This window comes from Saccopteryx bilineata, chromosome 7, assembly GCF_036850765.1.
Source record: "Saccopteryx bilineata isolate mSacBil1 chromosome 7, mSacBil1_pri_phased_curated, whole genome shotgun sequence".
NCBI classification, from domain to species: domain Eukaryota; kingdom Metazoa; phylum Chordata; class Mammalia; order Chiroptera; family Emballonuridae; genus Saccopteryx; species Saccopteryx bilineata.
This window is the reverse complement of record NC_089496.1, coordinates 97,041,102-97,063,846: the sequence shown is the minus strand read 5'-3', so window position 1 is coordinate 97,063,846 and position 22,745 is coordinate 97,041,102. Positions and strand designations below refer to the sequence as shown.

Sequence of the window (22,745 nt, the reverse complement as noted above, 5' to 3'; positions counted from 1 at the left end):
TCTGATCATACCGATCTTTTTTGCTTAAGCCTCAAAACCCCACTACTGCCAACAAAATAAAATCCAAATTCCTTGTCATTCAATAACATTCTACAATTTAATTTTAATCCACATTGCCGGCCTAATTTCCCACTATTATTTTGATAGACTCTGTTCTTCCCTTCAATATGGTCTACTCAGTTTTTCCTGAACACAGCTTATGATGATACCTTCCTGCTTCCATGGACTTCCCGCTTTCGTTATTCTTTCCTTAAATTCAAATTCTATTTCTTCTTCATGGCTCAGCATACATTCTCCTTGACTACCCAGAGCAGTGGCTTTCTGATGATGACCACAGTATTTTACATCGTGTATATACAAGTTTCACAATTCTACACTTAACTCTACTTCAAGCAATACACTTTGATATTTTCTATTCTATTTCTTTTTTCAAAATGACTCATAAAAATGACTACAAAGACCACACTGGGTTTCAATCTTCAGTGTGAAAACCAATTTTAGTGTACCTTTCTAGAATTCACTGATAACTAGATCCTGTTATTGAAAGATGAAACTTATAATTACCAAACTATAGTGACCTTAACCTTGGATAGGCTTGGGTCAGTATATTATACTTCATTTTATCTACCACAACACCAAGCACAGAATTTATTAATCATTACCAAAGAAAAAGACTGATATTAAACACAACTATCATACTTATGATCAGATAGGATCATTTAGGTCTGTTTTGAGTCCCCATCGTCTTATTTCAAACTGGGTAGTTTTAAATAACACTTTGACCTACACTTTCTGGGTTCCTCTTTTACGTAATTGTATAATACAGTATTGCACAGTGGAGGAACATAGTAAAGTACTCCGTAAATCTTTGTTTTCATGTTTTGCTTTAGAAGTATAAGTCTCTAAATGGAGGATACTTATTACCATTGTTCATTGGATATGCTTTTCTTTTATCAAAAATACTCAGGCACTTCTGCTCTGCCTAGGAAGGCATTATTAGTCCATTATCCTCCTTTGCACCTTCTAGCTTTGCCAAAGTTGTAATAAGGGTGAGCCTTTTGTTTCAATGGAATGACAGCTATTAAGGTTGGATGGCCTCTCCTGCCATCAGCACAAAGTTCTTGACCATTAAAATCCTGTTAAAATTGTTCTTTACAAAAACATCATCAGTAATTTTAATTAATGAAATAAAAAAACAATGAAGCAATCTAAATATGTACTAATTTCTACTCTGGCAAAGGACCTAACAAAGATAAACTAAGGCAAATTCTTAATTTTTAAATCTCAAAGATTCCTTCATTTTACCACGAGATGATTCATACAAGCTCCTGGGGAATGCATAACATCTAAAGGTACTCTGTTTCCATTTTTGCATCTACCTCCTGAGTCTGTTATGGCCTGTTATAGGTATAGGGAGGCAGGTTGAGTACACAAGATGGCTGTGAACCATCTAGCCTAAGCTCAGTGTAATGGTCAGGGTTTTAGGCAGAAGTAAGACCCCAGGACCTATCCAAAAAAGAATTTGAATTTATCAGTCCTGAAACTATCCAAAGCTCCCTAATGGGCTGTGGGCATTTTGGGGTAATTGTGGGCTAGAACAAACTTCCCTAGGCCTGCCAGACCACAAATCTCCACCATTAGGCTTCTCTCTGAAGAGATTGGGAATATGAACCTCAAAATTTGTTAACTACTGTCTCCTCAAGGACAGACCCAGGGCTTCAACAATCTTGTGGCTTTAAGACAGCCATCTGGAATTATTCTGTCATTTACTAATAGTTTAAAATCATCTACTCTAATTCTCACTGCATTGCTCCAGTAGAAAGCACTAACTCAATGCAGCTTTATATACAAAATTTTAGAACCAAGCTAAAAACACATTTAAAAAAAAGACTTCTGACATCAATATGGATATAAAGTAGTAAAGTTTCAAGAATATGAATTACTTCAGGAATATATTGTCTTCAGGAATGAAGACAAAATCAAATTGCTCTTTTGATAGTGAATTACTTTCCTCCTATAAGCTCACAATCAAAAGCAAATGAAAGATAAAACCAAAATTCTATTTATTTTAAAGGATGCCAAAGCTAGGTTAACTTTTTTCTTTAAAATGTCAAAGATGATGCCTTGGGGAAAAAAGAACAATTAAATAGAACTAGGTGGGGGCTTAAAAATGTAATAACACTGGCTTAAAATTTTAAAATATTCTTTATATTTGGCTTCTTGCAAATTTGGCTGAAACACCCCCCTCCCTTAAATCGTCCAATTTTTTCTTTTGCCACATCATAAACTGGTAACTTTTCAGAAGAGAAGTACAGGTTATTAAACTGGATTCTTTCTTTGGCATTCACTCTGTGACACAGTCCACTAAATAAGATTATTTTTATTGATAATATCCCTTTTAAAAACAAATTTGTCATGGAAAGGTTAATTCTGTATTACCTTTCAATTAAGCCTCAAAGAAGAGAGAGGAGGGATAAAGGAGAAGAAGGAAGAGAGGGGAAGAAATAATTTGAGAAATAAAGGCTATCTAAGACTATCAGAAGAGGATGAAGGAACCATGCCTTAAGCAAGGTAGTGTAGGAAACCAACCAGAAAGTCTTAGACCTAAGTAAATAAAAGGAAAACAAAAAGCCTTCTGGTGGTAGCAGTGTATAAAGCAGGGATTGGGAAACTTTTTGGCTGAGAGAGCCATAAACACCACATATTTTAAACTGTAATTTCGTGAGAGCCATACAACAACCTGTGTACATTAGCCATTATCCAATAAAAATTTGGTGTTGTCCCAAAGGACAGCTGTGATTGGCTCCAGCCACCCGCAACCATGAATATAAGCGGTAGGAAATGAATGGATTGTAATACATGAGAATGTCTTATATTTTTAACGTTATTATTATTTTTTTTATTAAAGATTTGTCTCGAGCCAGGTGCAGCCATCAAAAGAGCCACATCTGGCTCACGAGCCAGTAGGTTCCTGACCCCTGTTATAAAGCATCAACTCTGAACACTGGGGTCGCTAGTTCCATACACCAAGGTGACCAAGTTGAATGCAGGCTCGTCAGTTTGAGCAAGGCGTTACTGGCTTGAGCAGGGGGATTGTCCATGAGATTCCAAAGGTCACCATCTTGAGTCCAAAAATCGCTGGCATGAAAAGCCCAAGGTAGTTGGCTTGAGCCCAAAAGGAGACACTGGCTCAGCCTGACCCCTTCCGATTCTTGGTCAGGGCACATATGAGAAACAATCAATGCACAACTATCGGGAAAGCTACTTACTACAAGTTGATGCTTCTCACTGTCTTCTGCCTCCTATCTCCCCGTCTCTCTCTCAAAAAAGAAAAAAGCCTTCACTTGAGATACTGGAGATTGTGTACAGTCCAGGTATTAAAAGCTATGCCTGTTACACCGGTGGTCCAACAGACACTCGATTAAACCACTTACAAGGTATATCAAAGTAATACTATATATAGGTGACAAAATTATCAGTAAGTCAGAATTGATATGCAGAACGCAGTACACAAAGTTTATTCAAAGGTTTCAAGAGTTCCATTCCAAATAGTTTACTGAAAGTCTCTTTACTCCAGTGATAAACGAAGTGGTAAAAGCCCCTAAATTAGCCTGGAAGATTATGCTAAACCCATTCAAAAGAATTTGATGTTTTATTCCATCAGCTATGAGGTGGTTAGGGCAGTCAATTTGTAAGGTCATTTTTATTTTTAAAAAAAAAAAGGCAGGACAAAAAATTGAAGGTCACAAAGATCTTTGTTGTCAAAAATGAGTCATGGAGACAATTCCAGCTTGTTCATTATTAATCTAATCTCTATCAAAAAGAGAGCATTTGTACAATCCTCATCTTCTCCCCCAAACTTGTCCTTTTCCTGTATTCCTTTTCTGAGTAAATATCATAATAATACCACCTAAAATTTAACCTTCCATAGCAAACTAATCACCAATATTTCTATTGGTTTTCTTCCATACTATCTTTTATTCTGCCTACTTCTATCTCCAATAGCCCCCATCCTCTCTGACCATGGAGGCTTCAAGAGCCTCCCCAAGAGAGTTCTTGTCTCTTGAGATACCTTCTCCCAATCAACCAATTCTTTGCAGTGCAGCCAAAGTGATCTTTCCAAAATACAAATCTGACCGTATGGCAACCCATCTTAAAATTATTCAACTGCCCCCTATTGCCAGAAAAAGTACAAACTCTGCAGCTTAGCTGCCAGCCTCTGGCCTAGCTTGCTGTGTACAGTACTACAATCGTTTATACCCACATTGAACCTCTTGCTGTTTCTTCAATATACAGTGCACACGCACCATCCTTTTTAGATCCTTCCAGATTCCTCAAAAAAAGTATAAGGTGACCCTCCAAAATAATCTTTCAGCACCCTCTGCTTCTCCATTTCCATACTCACCATACTACATAGCATTTTAATTGCCTATCCATCCCCCATAGGAAGCTGAAAGTTCTTTAAGGGCATAAACTGTGTCTTACACATTCTTGTATTTCCTATGTAAATCATTATGCCTGCCTGGTACTGACATAGCTCATGCTTGGTTAAGATTTGTTGAATGCATGAATAAATGAACAAACCACAAAGAAAGAGAAACCCAATGTTCTACAATTTCTCGTAATATGTACTAGCTACACTAGAGAAACCTACTCCTTTAGCAAGACCACATTTAAGCCCTGAGCCTATCACAATTAACCTGTTTTCAGAGACAGAAATAAAGAAGGCTGCGCCTGACCTGTGGTGGCGCAGTGGATAAAGCGTCGACCTGGAAATGCTGAGGTCGCCGGTTCGAAACCCTGGGCTTGCCTGGTCAAGGCACATATGGAAGTTGATGCTTCCAGCTCCTCCCCCCCTTCTCTCTCTCTGTCTCTCCCTCTCCTCTCTAAAATGAATTTTAAAAAAAAATTAAAAATAAATAAAAATAAAGAAGGCTGCACTGTAAACTCAAAATTCAAGTGAACTCAAAAATATATTTCCAGTTTGGATAGTATAAGCTTACTACTTAAGTCATTCATTTCGCAGAGAATACATATATAACAGAATCATGATATGCTATACATTTAAAAAAATAAAAACCACATGTGCATTATTATATTATTTTCACAGGTAAAATGTTGTTTGCTTTTTAAACACAAATGCAAACTGCACCTCATCACTGACTCACCGATTCTTTTCCAGCTCATTGTGTGTAGACCTAAAAGGAAAAGAGAAAAGAGTATCAGCCATGTTTTGTTGCTAAGGCTATACAGAAAGGGGGATTAGTTTAGTTACTGCTATACCACGTTCAGTGAATTTATTTAACAATGCAACATATAACCAGACTTCTATAATCTCACTTAGCAAGAAGAAATAGTCTACACTCATTAAGACTGTTCATTCAGATATAGTGTTTTCAGTTAACTTTAAATATTCTGAACCTGGAGTTTCCTTATTATAATAAAATTAACACCAGCAACATGTTCTTTTGCCTGTGTCCAGTATCCCACATTTTGCTGATTTGTAGACATTATATCAGAAATTTTAATTCAAATACAATCTCATCTTTGTTTAAAAAGAGAAAAGAAAAAGTATATAATTCTATGTTCTCTTCCCTCTCCACTTACTCCTAAACATAAGGGAAAAACGTTTGGGCTAGCACAGAAGCTGGAATGGCCTTCCCTTATTGCTTAGTGACCCAAATTCAAGCCGTCCTGGCTTTTGTGTAAAATACAAACAGAAAGTTATAAAAGAAAAATAACATAAACAGATGATAGAATAATAAAATGAGGAAACACATTTTTAAAAGACTGAAGAGAATATACCTCAAAATGCCAACAATGGTTTTCTTTTCCTGACTTTTTTCATTTTGTTATATTTCCCATAATACCATCTATTAGAGAAGGATAGCATCAGCTAAAAAGTGTGCCAAGCAGTTAACAAGATAATTAATTATTATTAATTATCTCATTTTATCCCCCAATCAGCCCTAGTTTTATAAACAAGATTACTGAGGTTCAGAGGTCAAGAGAGATGCTTTTGTCCCAAGAGAATAAGCAACGGCTATGATGTAAGCCAAGATCTTTGTTGTTCCAAACCCAAGTTCTTAACTACCTGGTGACAAATAATACTAAAGAGAAGTTAAGGGCACAGATTTTAAGGTCTGGGTTCAAATACTGTGCGGCCTTCTTAAAGTCTCTTCATTTCTCTGTGCTCAGTTTCCCCATCTATGAACTAGGAAAAATGATATTTGCCCCATATTACTGTTATGAGGAATAAACAAGTTTACATTAAAAAGCAAAATATAAGGTCTACCGGAAAGTTCTGTCCGTTTTTGGAATAAAACAAAATACAAATTTTTGTTACCGCCAATAAACTTTATTAAATAATATAATTGCCATTATTATTAATGATTTCTTGCCAGGATGAGGGCAATTTGTATATCCCATTTTTGAAAAATGTTTTATCTTTTGATGCGAAAAATTGAACCAGTGCTTGTTTGATATCTTCTTCATTTTTGAATTTTTTGCCCTTCAAAAAGTTTTGTAAGGACAAAAACAAGTGATAGTCGGAGGGTGCTAAGTCCAGGGAATATGGTGGATGCGACAGACATGCTTCTGTAGCATTTCTTCCTTGTTGAAATTCGTAAAAATTACAGTGGCGTAAATGAACTTAATCAGTAGCCATGGGTACACTATGGCTTCACACATAAGACTAACGTGAATCAACTTTGTTTTAGTTAATTTGCTACGTCAGTATGTATACATTAAGTGATAAAAATAGAGAGGCACACATGCGCCAAATAAACATGTGCTTACGTGTCAAAACTTGTTGTGATAGAAACGAACAGAACTTTCCGGTAGACCTTATGTAACAAACCCTAAAGTTAGCTACTATTAGAATTATGTTATACTAGTTCTCTTAAATGAACATGTATTACTTTTACAATAATTTAACATTAATAGTAACAGGAATTCCTGTCACCAGAACTGAAACTTTAACCATTTAATACAGTATATTCTGGTTAATGTCAAATGCCTTTGGAATATTACATTACTGATTACTTTAATCTATTATGCCAAAGGATGTTTAATAATCAAATTTCTAAATTTTAACAATAAGAGTAATTTTGTCAGTTTCACAATTTTGTGGAAATTTTACCCACTGTCTTAGTTCAAGAGCCAAAAGGCTTCTCTGAGTTAATGTCTCTCCTGTCCAGCTTTTGCTTTCTTGGCAGTTTCATAAGGTCCAAGTAACACAGGACGAAAAAAGGCTGATACTCATTTTCAAGAGATTATCTTACTTAAAAAGGACTTCTCCCTCAATGAAGATAAAGGATGCTTTGAGAGTTCAGCCAAATTAAAGGCAAGAATATGTACAATTCGGGTAGAAGAAACTCTAAAATCATAGTCAGAACTTTTAGTCTCTGAGACTCAAGAGTTCAAAATCCAATCAATAAAGTACATTACAACTAACTCTCTATTACCATATTACCATATAAGTGTTCATAAAGAGTTTTAAGCTCTTTTTTGTTTGATTGAAATATCAAAGTAAATTAATGTTAGAAGAGAAAAAAAAAACATTTTTTAAGGAGATTCAAAACAAAAAATATCATTCAAAATTTAAATGGGTAATCAATAATAAAATTCCCCACCCCTTCCTAGTAAATTTTGGTTTAACTGCCATTATCTAAGGAGAAAACTCAGAACAAGTAAAGCAAAAACAATGGAATACTACAGTACGTAATAAATAGAAACAATCTACTTAAGAGAGAAGTAGACTATGTATCATAAACCTATTCTAAACAGTCTGGCAATCCCATATATATGGCCATAAATACAAAAGATAATATACCCAAAGACAACCAACTGTTGAATTCCAATATTTTATTGAGTCTATTATCATAGGAGCACCAAAAGAACATCATGTGAACCCCTGCTGTGAACAAAATTAAAACAGCAGGTTCTTCCCACCTCTCTGACTGTTCTTTATTATTTATCTTCTTTCTAAAAAAATATATAAAATGATAGCTAAGAATATAAACTTTTTCACCAAGCCAGAAAATGCATGCCATATCTAGTTATATCACTAGGAAATTTAACAAGATTTTCAAATACCAAGAAGCAAAAATGATCGTATATGTTTGAATTTTTATCATACTGCCATGTTCTTCAAATTTCTTAAAAATGCATCAGTAGTATTTACTCCAATTCTGATGGCTGGTTTTTTACCTGTAATCTCTAAACAACAAATACTGAGTATCTTAAATGTTCAAAGCTGTTTTAGGCTGCAGGGAACAAAGATAGTCTCTAGTTGGTAAATTAAGATGTGTATAGAAATATTAACTCAAGGCAAAATAAATATATGAAGAAAGGTACAACGTGTTGTGGGAGTTTAAAGGAGGCAATTTACTTCCAAATAGGGCTATCCATGAATTTTTTAGAAAAAGGTACCATTTAGTTTGGGGCTTAAAAGATGAATGCATATGGCCCTGGCCAGTTGGCTCAGCAGATAGAACGTTGGCCCAGCATACAAACATCTGGGGTTCGATCTCTAATCAGAGACACATGAGAAGCGACCATCTGCTTCTCTTTCTCTCTCTCTTCTCCCTCTTGCAGCCAGTGGTTTAAATGGTTCAAGCATTGGTGCCACGCACTGAAGATAGCTCGGCTGGTCTGATCATCAGCCTCAGGCACTGAGGATAGCTTGGTTGATTCAAGTATCAGCCCCAGACAGAGGTTGCTGGGTGAATCCTGGTCGGGGCCCACGCGGGAGTCTGTCTCACTATCTCCCCTCCTCTCAAAAATAAAAAAGATGAATGTGCTACTAGAGGAGGCTGAATCTGGTAGTGTAAGGACATTCCACGTAAAAAGGATAGCATAAGCAAACAAGCAGAGTTGTGAAGTCAAAGCAAAACTAGAGAACAATGTATAAGTCATAAAGACCCATGGTATGAGAAAAAAAAATCCTGAGTTTAAATATTAACTTTTGTACTAACTGTGTAACTCTGAACAAATTCTAACAGTTTCCTCATTTATAAAACTGGAATAAAAGCATATGTCTTGGCTTGTTACTGTGAGAATTAAGAGAAAAATATGTAAAAGCATTCAGCATATAAGTGTTTGGTCAATGTTAGGCAATGCAAATATTCTTATTATTTTTAGTAAGTGTTATTAGTACTATGTATACTACATGGGACAACGAATTGACAGGTTCTCAATAACACCTGGAATTAGCCTGATAATAACCAATGAATAATGATTCAACCTGATAATAATGATGAATAACCATAATGATGAAAAAGGAAACTGAAAGAAAATATTGGTATTTTCATTATTTAGTTAGCTGTGATGACAGTACAAGATTTAGTCTATGACAGAGAGAAAAACACCTAACTATATGTACACAGAGAAAATAATAATCCAAATAGTGCTGGCAACAAATGAGTAATCGAACTTATCACATACCAGCATACTCAGAAACAACCTCTTAGTTCCTCTGGGCCTACTTGTCCAACCAAGCCCTTCCAATAATGTGCCGCTGAAATATCCAATTATGATAAATCCTATGTAAGGTTGAGATGTTCTGAACAATCTATCTGGTTTACCCACTCTAATTCTCCAAATAAAATGCACCACTGAGAGCAAATACTAATAAACTGTCTTTCTTTCAGATATCCTTACTCTGAATGCTTAACAACTTCCAAGGGCAGAGAGAAAGACATTTCTATCATTTTACCATTGAATCACAGGTAATCCTTTTCACAAATAACATCCCTAGAAGAGAGAAATGCTAGCCCATTCCCTATGTGACTGGGAGCCATTATCTCAATCAGATCTGTGACTTCTCATTGACTACAACAAAGCTCTAATGCATAAACTTTTAATTCTTTAGGGTGCAGTTTGGTAGCAGTCAATGAAAGGAAGAATAGAATTGAAACTGCACAAAATAGTAAGAGTAGTGTCACCGAGGAAGGAAAATAAAAGCCCCCATTCCTGGAATTAATACTCTCTTCCAGCAAAAGAGCTCTATCTTTGTTGAATTAATGAGCCAACTCCCAATTTATTAACATTTTCATTTCACTTATGTTCTAATCCTCAAGTGCCAAATGGATGTTGCCCTCTACACAGTGAAAAGAGCATATTCTATGAAGATAAATGAGTATCTCTTAACTGTATCCTTAAGCTTATATGTCATATAGACATACTCAAAAAGCAAGAAAAACATAAAAAGAATTAGTGGAATAAACTTCTATTTATATTTATTCTTCTTAAAGTTTACCCTGTATTTATGAAATACTAGTACAGTAATACATACAATTACAAATACATGCACATTTTGAAGAACACTGTAACCAAATACAATCATACTTGTTGCCAATAAAGTAATTCTTTCAAAAAGGTAGTTCTGTACCTGTTTCCATCAAAGGTACATATTTAAAAAAAACATTAAAGACAGTAAAACTTGAATACTGCAGAGTTTTAGAAAATAATGCATCATAAAAGATGTATTGCTTTTTCTTTAACAAAAAAACATCACCACCACAATAACTAAGACCACAAAAAAAGCAAGTGTTTAAAAGGATGTTTTAATAGCCCTGGCCAGTGGCTCAGTGGATAGAGCATTGGCCCAGTGTATGGACATCAGGCACACAGGAGAAGCAACTCTTTGCTTCTCCCCTCCCTTTCTCTTCTTCTTCCCCTCCTGCAGCCAGTGGCTCAATTGGTTCGAGTGTGGCCTAGGGCAGTGGTCCCCAACTCCCGGGTCGCGGACTGGTACCAGTCCGTGGGCCATTTGGTACCAGTCTGCAGAGAAAGAATAAATAACTTACATTATTTCCATTGTATTTATATTTAAGTCTGAACAATGTTTTATTTTTTAAAAATGATCAGATTCCCTCTGTTACATCCGTCTAAGGCTCACTCTTGACGCTTGTCTCGGTCACATGATACATTTATCCATCCCACCCTAAAGGCCGGTCCATGAAAATATTTTCTGGCATTAAACCGGTCCGTGGCCAAAAAAGGTTGGGGACCACTGGCCTAGGGTGCTGAAGATAGCTCCACTGGAGCACATCAGGCTCAGACACTAAAAATAGCTTAATATTCGAGCATCGGCTCCAGATGATGTTGCTGGTGGATCCCAGTCAGGGTGCATGTGGGGGTCTACCTCACTGTCTCCCCTTCTCTCACCTTTAAAATAAATTTTAAGAAATTAAAAATAAATAAAAGGGTATATAACAAAAACTACAATCAATAAATTTTCCCCTAAAACTTACATATCAAACCTGAGTATATGCATAACTTATGACTAACCATTTCTACTTACAGGCATATACCAAACTAATATACGCATATATGTTCACCAAAGGACATATAAAAAAATGCTCATTCTTTTCACTAACCCCAAACTGAAACAACTCAAATATCCATCAATAGTAGAATTGACAGGTTGTAAAATATTCTATAATGTAATACTATATAAAGCACTGAGAATGAACAATTATTATGCAATAACATGCATGAAACTTCGTAATTTCAACATAATGTTCAATGAAAAAAAGTAGACACACAAAAATGTATACTGTATACTTCCATATAAAGTTCAAAACTTGCAAAATGAATTCATGGTGTCAAAAGTCAGAATAGGCCCTGGCCAGATGGCTCAGTTGGTTAGAGCATTGGACCAAGCACAGAGGTTGCCAGTTCAATCCTTGGTCAGGGCACATACAGGAACAGATCTATGTTCTTGTCTCTTTTTTTCTCTCTCTCCCCTGCCCTTCCTCTCTGGCTAAAATCAATAAATTAAAAAAAAACAAAGTCAGACTAGTAGTTACATGGGGGAGGGGTGACAGTGACTAGAAAAGATCAAGAGAAGGGCTTCTAAGAAGAGTCTATAATATTTTACTTCTTCACCTTTGTGAAAACTCATCAAGCTGTACACTTTCATATATATATTTTTTCAATAAACAGGAAAAAATGAAAAAATTACCTACGAACTGAATTCTGTAAAAATCAGTTCAGGTTCAATTATAGCAAACACCCTAATTTAAGTTGCTGACAAATCCTTAAATATCCCTAAGTTATGCCCTTTGTAAAGCACAATTATCAATAAATTTGTAAGTACGAAAATCATAGAGTAAATTTTTAAGCACAATGGAATTAAATTAGAAATCAATAACAGTAACTAGAAAAAAATTACTATTTGGAAGATATGTCACAAAGAATAAATTGCAGAGAAACTAAATAATGTCCTGAACTGAAAAATAATAACACAACATATCAAAATTTTTTGGATACACCTAAAGCAGTATTTAGAGAAAAATGTTTTGCTTTAAAACCTTATGTTGCTGCTGGCGGGGGGGGGGGGGGGGGGGGGGGGGCAGGGGAAGAGAGCCCACAATTGATCTGAGATTTCACTGTTAGAAACTAAAAAAAAAGAAAGAAACTGAACCAAAAGAAGTCAAGCAATGGTTCCCAACTGTGGGTGATTTTGCCCACATTTGCTTATATCTAGAGACATTTTTGGTTATCACAGCTAAGGAGATACTACTTTTATAAGGACAGGCCAGGGATATTTCTAAATATCTTTGACACTCAAAACAGAATCATCAGGGCCCTGGCCGGTTGGTTCAGTGGTGGAGCGTCAGCCTGGTGCGCAGAGGTCCCAGGTTCGATTCCCGGCCAGGGCACACAGGAGAGGCGCCCATCTGCTTCTCCACCCCTCCCCCTCTCCTTCCTCTCTGTCTCTCTCTTCCCTTCCCGCAGCCGAGGCTCCATTAGAGCAAAGATGGCCTGGGCGCTGGGGATGGCTCCTTGGCCTCTGCCCCGGGTGCTGGAGTGGCTCTGGTGGCAACAGAGCAACACCCTGGAGGGGCAGAGCGTCGCCCCTGGTGGGTGTGCCAGGTGGATCCCGGTCAGGCGCATGCGGGAGTCTGTCTGACTGTCTCTCCCCGTTTCCAGCTTCAGAAAAATACAAAAAAAAAAAAACTTACCTAATAAAAAACAGAATCATCAGGCCCAAAATGTCAAAAGTGCTGAGGATGAGAAACTTTGAAGTAGAGAAAGAAGTCATTAACACCAAGAACAGGAGTGACCAAAATAGAAAACAGGAAATAATACAGAATATCAATAAATTTAAAAGCAGGCTTAAAAAAATTAGTAATATTGATAAACTACTTATAAGACTGATGAAGAAAAAAAGATAAAAATTACTAATATGTACAAAAAATAACCAGTATCAATAGTGAAAGAGGGCACACAACCACAGACCCTACACACATTAAAAGGATGATTAGAGCCCTGGCCGGTTGGCTCAGCGGTAGAGCGTCGGCCTAGCGTGCGGAGGACCCAGGTTCGATTCCTGGCCAGGGCACATAGGAGACGCGCCCATTTGCTTCTCCACCCCTCCGCCGCGCTTTCCTCTCTGTCTCTCTCTTCCCCTCCCACAGCCAAGGCTCCATTGGAGCAAAGATGGCCCGGGCGCTGGGCATGGCTCTGTGGCCTCTGCCTCAGGCGCTAGAGTGGCTCTGGTCGCAATATGGCGACGCCCAGGATGGGCAGAGCATCGCCCCCTGGGGGGCAGAGCACCGCCCCTGGTGGGCGTGCCGGGTGGATCCCGGTCGGGCGCATGCGGGAGTCTGTCTGACTGTCTCTCCCTGTTTCCAGCTTCAGAAAAATGAAAAAAAAATAATAATAATAAAAAAAAAAAAAAAAAAAAGGATGATTAGAGAATATTATAAACAATCTTATGCCAATAAATTCAACTTAGATAAAATAGATAAATTCTTAAAAGTTATGAATTATTAAAACTGACTCAAGAAGAAATAAAAACCCTGAATAGACTTGCATCTATTAAAAAATTAAACTTGTAATCAAAAACCTTCCCACAAAGAAAACTCCAGGCCCAGAAGTCTTTGTTGGTAAACACTGCCAATCTTCCAGAAAATATTTCAAAAAATAAAGAGAGAACATTTCCTAGCTCATTTTCAGGACAGTATTATTACCCTGATACCAAAAATCTGGCAAAGAAATTATACTGGTAACAAACAAACAAGAAAAAACACATACTATCCCTCGTAAACACAGACAAAATTCTTAACAAAATATTAGCAAACTGAACCCAATAATGGATAGAAAGTATCAGTTGAACAATAAAGAATTCATCTGGTCTTTGTCCCGAATTCCTAAGAAGAGCTTCTAAAACCTTAAAATTTCCCAAGTTATAGTAGTTTCTCTATTATTCATGGTGGGCCCTTAGTCCACACGTGAGTTTACACTAAAAAGATGACTTACATTGGAGGCTGACCATGCCAGAAAGATCAACTATGTGATTAGAAGACTGGGGCTTTAAGCCAGTGATATCAGCTCAACCTTCTAACCTCCAGGGATAAGAGGGTTGCTGGAGATTGAGTTCAATCACATGTCCAGTGATTCAATCAACTGTAACTACATAACAATAATTAAATAAAAACTCTAGAATCTGAAGCTCTGGTGATTTTCCTGGTTGGTAAATACCTCAATGTGCCAGGAGGATAATGTATCCTGATTCTATAAGGAGAACAGAAGCTCCATGTCAGAACTGTCCCAGATCTTGCTCTATGTGTCTCTTCATTTGGCTGGTCTTAATTTATATTATTTATGACCAAGCTTGAGTTCTGTGAGTAGTTCTAATGAATTATTGAACCTGAGGGAATTGTGGGAACTCCCAAACTTGAAGGAATTAGAAGTATAGGTGGTCTGAAAGACCCTAAACTTTCAGCTGGCATCTGTAGTGAAGGCAGTCCTCTTGAAGATGACAGCCTTATTTATACCTGTGTAGTCTGTGCTTAACTACAGGTGGTTAGTGTCAGTGCTACAAAATACACCATGATCAAGTAGGATTTATCCCAGGAATGTGATATTGGTTCAAGATTAAGAGAATAAAAAAGAAAAAACAAAACAGTATAATATCAAAAAATGTAGAAAAAGCATTTCACAATATTCAACATTCAGTCATGATAAAAATTCAGCAATTAAGAATTTTTGGCTCTGGCCGGTTGGCTCAGTGGTATAGCGTCAGCTCAGTGTGTGAAAGTCCTGGGTTAATTCCCAGTCAGGGCACACAGGAGAAGCAACCATCTGCCTCTACACCCTTCCTCCCTCCCTCCCTTCCTCCTTCTCCTCTTCCCTCCTTCCCTCCCTCTCCTCCTCCTGCAGCCATGGCTTGATTTGAGCAAGTTGGCCTTGGGCACTGAGGATGTCTCCATAGTCTTGCCTCTGGCACTGAAATAGCTTGGTTGCTGAGCAATGAAGCAGAGGCCCTCTCAGGTGGGCAGGGTATTGCCATATAGGGGGCTTCCCGGGTGGATCCCAGTCAGGGCACATCGGGAGTCTGTCTCTGCCTCCCCTCCTCTAAGTAAAAGACAAAAAGAAGAATGGAATTTCCTCAACCTGTTGAAAGGCATCTATAAAAAAATCTACAGTTATCATATTCAATGGTGAAAAATGCATTTTTCCTAAAATCAAGAAAAAGACACGGATTTTCACTTTCACCGCTCCCATTCAGATTTAGTAGAGGTCTTAGCTAGTGAAATAAAATAAGAAAAAATATCATAAGAATGGAAAGGAAGAAATGAAAATATCTTTATCACCTATTCAGAAAATCATAAGGAATATACAAATTATAGGATTAATAAGTGAGTTTAGCAAAGTCAGTGTACAAGGTCAATATACCAAAATCAACTGCCATTTATAGTAACATCAAAGAATATTAAATACTTAAGGATAAATTTAACAAAGTATGTGCATGACCCACACTCTGAAAAACTAAAAATATTACTAAACTTTAAAAATATCTAAATAATTGAATAAATGAAAAGACATTTCATGTCTATAGATCAGAAAAATAAATACTGCTCAAACAGGCCCTGGCCGGTTGGCTCAGTGGTAGAGTATCGGCCTGGCATGCAGGAGTCCCGGTTGGATTCCCAGCCAGGGCACACAGGAGAAGCGCCCATCTGCTTCTCCACCCCTCCCCCTCTCCTTCCTCTCTGTCTCTCTCTTCCCCTCCCGCAGCCAAGGCTCCATTGCAGCCAAGTTTGCCGGGTGCTGAGGATGGCTCTGTGGCCTCTGCCTTAGGCGCTAGAATGGCTCAGATTGTGGCAGAGCGACGCCCCAAGATGGGCAGAGCATCGCCCCCTGGTGGGGATGCCGGGTGGATCCCGGTCGGGCGCATGCGGGAGTCTGTCTGACTGCCTCCCCGTTTCCAACTTCGGAAAAATACCAAAAAAAAAAAAAAAAAAAAAATACTGCTCAAACATGTCAAGTCTCCCCAAATTAATCTATAGAGTCAATGCAATCCAAATCAAAATTCTGGTAGGCTTTGTTGTAGAAATTGACAAAGATTCTATAATGTATGTGAAAACGCAAAAGAAACCTAAAATAGTTAAGAAACTTTAAAAAAAAATAGCGTTGGAAGACTTACACTACCTGATTTCATAACTTACTAGAAAAGTTACAGTAATTATGATAGTGTAGTATCAGAATAAGAATATTTAGATCAATGGAACAGAATAGAATCCAGAAATAGACTCATACGTATATGGTCAACTGATTTTTTTTTTTTTTCCTGAAGCTGGAAACGGGGAGACAGCCAGACAGACTCCCGCATGCGCCCGACCGGGATCCACCCGGCACGCCCACCAGGGGCGACACTCTACCCCTCTGGGGCGTCACTCTGCCGCGACCAGAGCCACTCTAGCGCCTGGGGCAGAGGCCAAGGAGCCATCCCCAGCGCCCGGGCCATCTTTTGCTCCAGTGGAGCCTTGGCTGCGGGAGGGGAAGAGAGAGACAGAGAGGAAGGAGGGGGTGGGGGTGGAGAAGCAAATGGGCGCTTCTCCTATGTGCCCTGGCTGGGAATCGAACCCAGGTCCCCCGCACGCCAGGCCGACGCTCTACCGCTGAGCCAACCGGCCAGGGCCTCAACTGATTTTTTTATAAAGGTGACACGGCAATCCGTGTAGAAAGTATAGTCTTTTCAATAAATAGTACTGGAACAACTGGATGTCCATTCACCAAAAAATATACTTCAACCTTTAACTCTCACCTTCTATAAAAATTAACTCTAAATGACTCTTAGATCTAATTGTAAAACCTAATATTAAAAAATTGCTAGAAGGAAACAAGAGAAAATTTTTGTGACCTTTGATTATGCAAAGACTTCTTAGGACATAGAACCATGAACCATAAAAGACAAACAATAAACTAGACTTCCCAAACTATACAACTTCTGTTCTTTAAAAGACACTTAATAAAATGACAAAGGCAAACCATTGAATAGGAGAAGACATTTGCAAAACATATAAGTAATAAGAAATTTTTATTTGGAATTCACAAGAACTCTTACAACTCAATAAAAAAAAACTAAACAATTCAATAGAAAAAAAGGGCTAAAAATATGAATAGACAGTTCACCAAGGAAGATACATCAGTAGCAAACAGGCACATAAAAAAGCATGCTTAAGATCATTAATCATAAGGAAAATGCAAACTAAAACAGAGATATATTATAACACATCTACTAGAATGGCTAAAATTTAAAAGACTGACAATACCCAGTGTATCCAGGATGTGGAGTTACTGGAAGTCTTCTACACTGCTTATCAGTATGTAAAATGGTACAGCCACTTGGGAGACCAGTTTGGCAGTTTTTGGTTTTTCTTTTTCAGCTTGGCAGTTTTTTTATATAAAGTTAAAATATACACTTACTATATGATCAAACGGTTTCACTCCTAGGTATTTAAGAAAAATGAAAACATGTCCACAGAAAGACCTGTTCATAGTATCTTATAATAGGTAAAAATGATATACAACCTAAATGTCTATTAATTGGTGAATGGATAAACTCTGGTAGATCCATTCTATTACTGAACTATTATTACTCAGCAATATAAAGTATTGGACTTCTGACATGTAGAACATGAATAAATCTCAAAAAACATTATGCTAAGTGAAAGAAGTCAGATACAAAAGAGTATATATGTTATATAATTCCATTTATATGAAATTCTAAAAATGGCAAAACTGCATTAACTGAAGACAGAGCAGAAGTTTCCAGGGACGAGAGGTGAAGATAGGAAACTGACTACAAAGAAACACGAGGTAATGTTTTGAGGTGATGAAAATATTCTACATCTGTAATTGTTTTGGGGTTATCTGACTGTTTGGGGGTTATCTAGACATATGCCAAGTCACTGAATTGTGTAAGTAAAACTGGATTTTATTGTAAGGAAATTATATCACAACAAAACTTATTCTTTTAAAATAAATCTCATCCTGAAATTAAGGTAGTTTTCTAATCTACCATAAAGTACTCAGAAATGAGAGCAAAACATCAATTCCTTATCATAGGAGACTAATACTATAAATTACAGGAAAGTGTATAATTTAAAAACATCAAGCCCTGGCTGGTTGGCTCAGTGAAGAGAGCACTGGCCCCAGGTTTGATTCCCAGTGAGGGTACACAAGAGAAGCAACCATCTGCTTCTCTCCCCCTCCTTCTCTCACCTTCTCTCTCTCTTCCTCTTCCACAACCAGCGGCTTGATTGGTTTGAGTGTTGTCCCCAGGCACTAAGGATAGCTCAGTTGGTCTGAGCGTCTGCCTTAGGCACTAAAAATAGCTCCATTGATTCCACTGTCAGTCCCAGACAGGGGTTGCTGGGTGGATCTGGGTCAGGGCACATGAAGGAGTCTGTCTCACTATTGCCCCTCCTCTCACTTAAAATTAAAAAAATCATTCCTTTGGGGAATACCTGTACTTCCATTTACTTTAAATTTTTTTTTCATTTCTAGAATTCAGTTAATCTCCTGTCAAGAGTATAGACAGTTAAATCTTCATCTTCCATAACAGATAACAAGCAGGATGAGCTTATAATTTAGAAATATAAAGCAAATAGCAGGAGAAAAATTAAATTATTGGAAGTGGTAGCCTTTAGGAAGCAGAAACTAGTCAGAGAGAAACTGGGCAGAGGAATGTTATTTTTCTTTATAAGCCATTAAGTACTGACTTTAAAACTATATACAGTTTAACATATATACTATATATCATTACTTTATATCACTACATATATATGGGGTTTTTTTTGTTTTTTTGTTTGTTTGTTTGTTTGTTTTTACAGAGACAGAGAGAGAGTCAGAGAGAGGGATAGATAGGGACAGACAGACAGGAGAAAGAGAGATGAGAAGCATCAATCATTACTTTTTCATTGCGACACCTTAGTTGTTCATTGATTGCTTTCTCATATGTGTCTTGACCATGGGCTACAGCAGATCGAGTAACCCCTTGCTCAGCCAGGGACCTTGGGTCCAAGCTGGTGAGCTTTGCTCTAACCAGATAAGCCCATGCTGAAGCCAGTGACCTCGAACTTGGGTCCTCCACATCCCAGTCTGACGCTCCATCCACTGCGCCATTGCCTGGTCAGGCTATATGTTACTTTTTAAAATATTAAGAATCAAGATATAGTTACTAGGGGGAAGGAGTTGTGGGGGAGGGGTCTGGGGGCAGTGAGTAAAGAGGGATAAATATACTGTGACAGAAAATGATTTGACATTGGATGATGGGCACACAACACAATCAACAGTTCAAATGCTATAGAAATATTTACTTGAAAACTATGTACTCTTATTGATCAATGGCACTCCATTAAATTTAATTTTATAAATAATTTTTTTTAAAAGGAATGAAGTTAAAATAAATATACCTGGCTCACTTTCTAATCCTAGTGGTGCCAGAAATTAAGAAGCATCCAAGACATACTAAAGTTGTACATTATTAGTGAAATAATCACTTTTTAGGTGAGAGAGCAATATTGGAAACTGCAGGTAATTTTGAAAATTACAATTACTGTTCTTAAGCATATTTTCAAAGGGTAAAACAGGACATTTAAGAAGATAAACCAGGCCCTGGCCGGTTGGCTCAGCGGTAGAGCGTCGGCCTGGCGTGCAGGGGACCCGGGTTCGATTCCCGGCCAGGGCACATAGGAGAAGTGCCCATTTGTTTCTCCACCCCCCCCCCCTCTCCTTCCTCTCTGTCTCTCTCTTCCCTTCCCGCAGCCAAGGCTCCATTGGAGCAGAGATGGCCCGGGTGCTGGGGATGGCTCCTTGGCCTCTGCTCCAGGCGCTAGAGTGGCTCTGGTAGCGGAAGAGCGACGCCCCGGAGGGGCAGAGCATCGCCCCCTGGTGGGCAGAGCTTCGCCCCTTGTGGGTGTGCCAGGTGCATCCCGGTCGGGCGCATGTGGGAGACTGTCTGACTGTCTCTCACCGTTTCCAGCTTCAGAAAAATACAAAAAAAAAAAAATCATATCTATGTGACTAGGCTTCAAGGATTCAGCTGTTCATTCAATGAGTATTTTATTAAGTACCTACACTGAGAAGATAAAGACTCTAATATTACAAAGTCCTTGCCCTCATGTAGCTCACATTCCATCATCCATTTCTTGCAAAAATAAATAAATAAAGCAGGGTTTACTAAGAAAATTATAACTACATACCGTACGTACACTAGGGCACTAAATCCTTACATTAAAACCCTGTAATTCTATTTGTCTCTTCCTGTGATAAACAATACACACACGCACACGCACACACACACGTACTTTAAAATGTTTAAATTTTACATAGATAAATCCTTTTGTTTCTTGAAAAAGTCCATACAAATATTAGACTGACTTTTTGATAAGCCCCTGATAAACAATGATTCTACAGAAAAATAAAATTCAGATAGTTCTTTTTTTATTTACAGTGCTATTTCCAGGAGTGTAACCTGCCTTCCAAAAGACAACTGACTGGATGACATGTTAAAATGTTAGCATTAAGTACACCAAACAGCTAGAAAAAAAACCCCAAGGTACTCAACATTAATCACAATATACTATCCAGAGTTTTTGTGGAAACTGAATATCACTCTTATTCTGTTATCTGCAGAGAAGATACATACTATCATAGGACTATGATAATCAAAATTAAAAAACCTAAAAATTCACATTTCTTCTAATACCACAAGGCAAACTTACATTTTACACTCTAGTTACTTTCATTGCATAAAATGAAATGTTCTTTACAGTTCCTCAAAAAGAATACTCTTAGTGCCCCTTTCTAATTAATAAAAATAAAGGAAAATTCTTGCTTTATCAAAATATAAGACTGACTCAAGACTAAAACTACGTTCTATGATTTAAAAATGCCCATTTCAGGGCCCTGGCCGGTTGGCTCAGTGGTAGAGCGTTGGCCTGGCGTGCAGAAGTCCCGGGTTCGATTCCTGGCCAGGGCACACAGGAGAAGCGCCCATCTGCTTCTCCACCCCTCCCCCTCTCCTTCCTCTCTCTTCCCCTCCCACAGCGAGGCTCCATTGGAGCAAGGATGGCCCGGGTGCTGGGGATGGCTCCTTGGCCTCTGCCCCAGGTGCTAGAGTGGCTCTGGTCGCAACAGAGCGATGCCCTGGAGGGGAAGAGCATCGCCCCCTGGTGGGCAGAGCATTGCCCCTGGTGGGCGTGCCGGGTGGATCCTGGTCGGGCGCATGCAGGAGTCTGTCTGACTGTCTCTCCCCGTTTCTAGCTTCAGAAAATACAAAAAAATTTAAAAATAAAAAATAAATTAAAAAAATAAATAAAAATGCCCATTTCAAATGTCTTCTAAGGTCTTGTCATGTGGCCTCTACAAATGGTGTTCAGTGTTCTCAAAAATATTACCTGTGATAATAAAGGCAAGGAAATAAATAACACCCTTTTATCTAATGCCACAAAAATAAAAATAAAATCCACAACATTCCCCCCTGAAACATATATAGTAATATTAATAACAAAATTACCGACTAAACCAAATATTTTCTCTTATGAGAAATCACTTACTTCGATTAAATCATAAGGAGTTTCATTCTAACCCATATCATGTTAGGAAATCCCTACATTTCCTTTAAAGCATGGTAAAATTAATCATTGCACAGGTATATTCTGTGAATCTATAGTATGTCTGCAATAACATAATATTTTTCTATAAATTTAAATAATTTGCTCTCTGTACTGTCAGCTGACAAAGTAAAAATCATGCCATTATAACATAACTGACTTGTGTTATTTACTATTTTATAATATTCATGTTATATCTTTCCAAAAATACCATAAGCTCTTCAATGGCAGGGAAGCAATTAAGCAACAGTTATATACATGTAGTGCATGTTCAATAAATTTGGTTAGTAATTATTTTATAGAGAGCAATTTCAATAGCCAGATAATGGGAAGCAAATTGCAAAGGATGAAAAAGGGCACTGGGCCCTGGCCGGTTGGCTCAGTGGTTGAGCGTCGGCCTGGCGTGCGGGAGTCTCGGATGCGGGAGTCCCGGGTTCGATTCCTGGCCAGGGCACACAGGAGAAGCGCCCATCTGCTTCTCCACCCCTCCCCCTCTCCTTCCTCTCTGTCTCTCTCTTCCCCTCCCGCAGCCGAGGCTCCATTGGAGCAAAGATGGCCCAGGCGCTGAGGATGGCTCAGTGGCCTCTGCCTCAGGTGCTAGGATGGCTCTGGATGCAACAGAGTGACGCCCCAGAGGGGCAGAGCATCGCCGCCTGGTGGGCATGCCAGGTGGATCCGGTCGGGCGCATGCGAGAGTCTGTCTGACTGCCTATCTGTTTCCAGCTTCGGAAAAATGCAAAAAAAGAAAAGACAAAGGGCACTGGTGGGAAGACATTAAAGCAGAAGGTACAGACCACATGTTTCAGACATTTGGTAGAGCAGAAA

At 38.2% G+C, this 22,745-nt stretch overlaps 1 protein-coding gene across 2 annotated transcripts in view; it reads right to left on the bottom strand.

Annotated features, from left to right (window-relative positions):
* MXI1 (MAX interactor 1, dimerization protein) overlaps positions 1-22,745 on the bottom strand; it is a 100,551-nt gene that overhangs the window by 45,260 nt on the left and 32,546 nt on the right. For both annotated transcript variants that reach the window (XM_066239851.1, XM_066239852.1), the window contains exon 3: positions 5,169-5,198. In XM_066239851.1, coding sequence (XP_066095948.1) covers positions 5,169-5,198 — 30 coding nt within the window. The remainder of the gene's footprint in view (positions 1-5,168; positions 5,199-22,745) is intronic.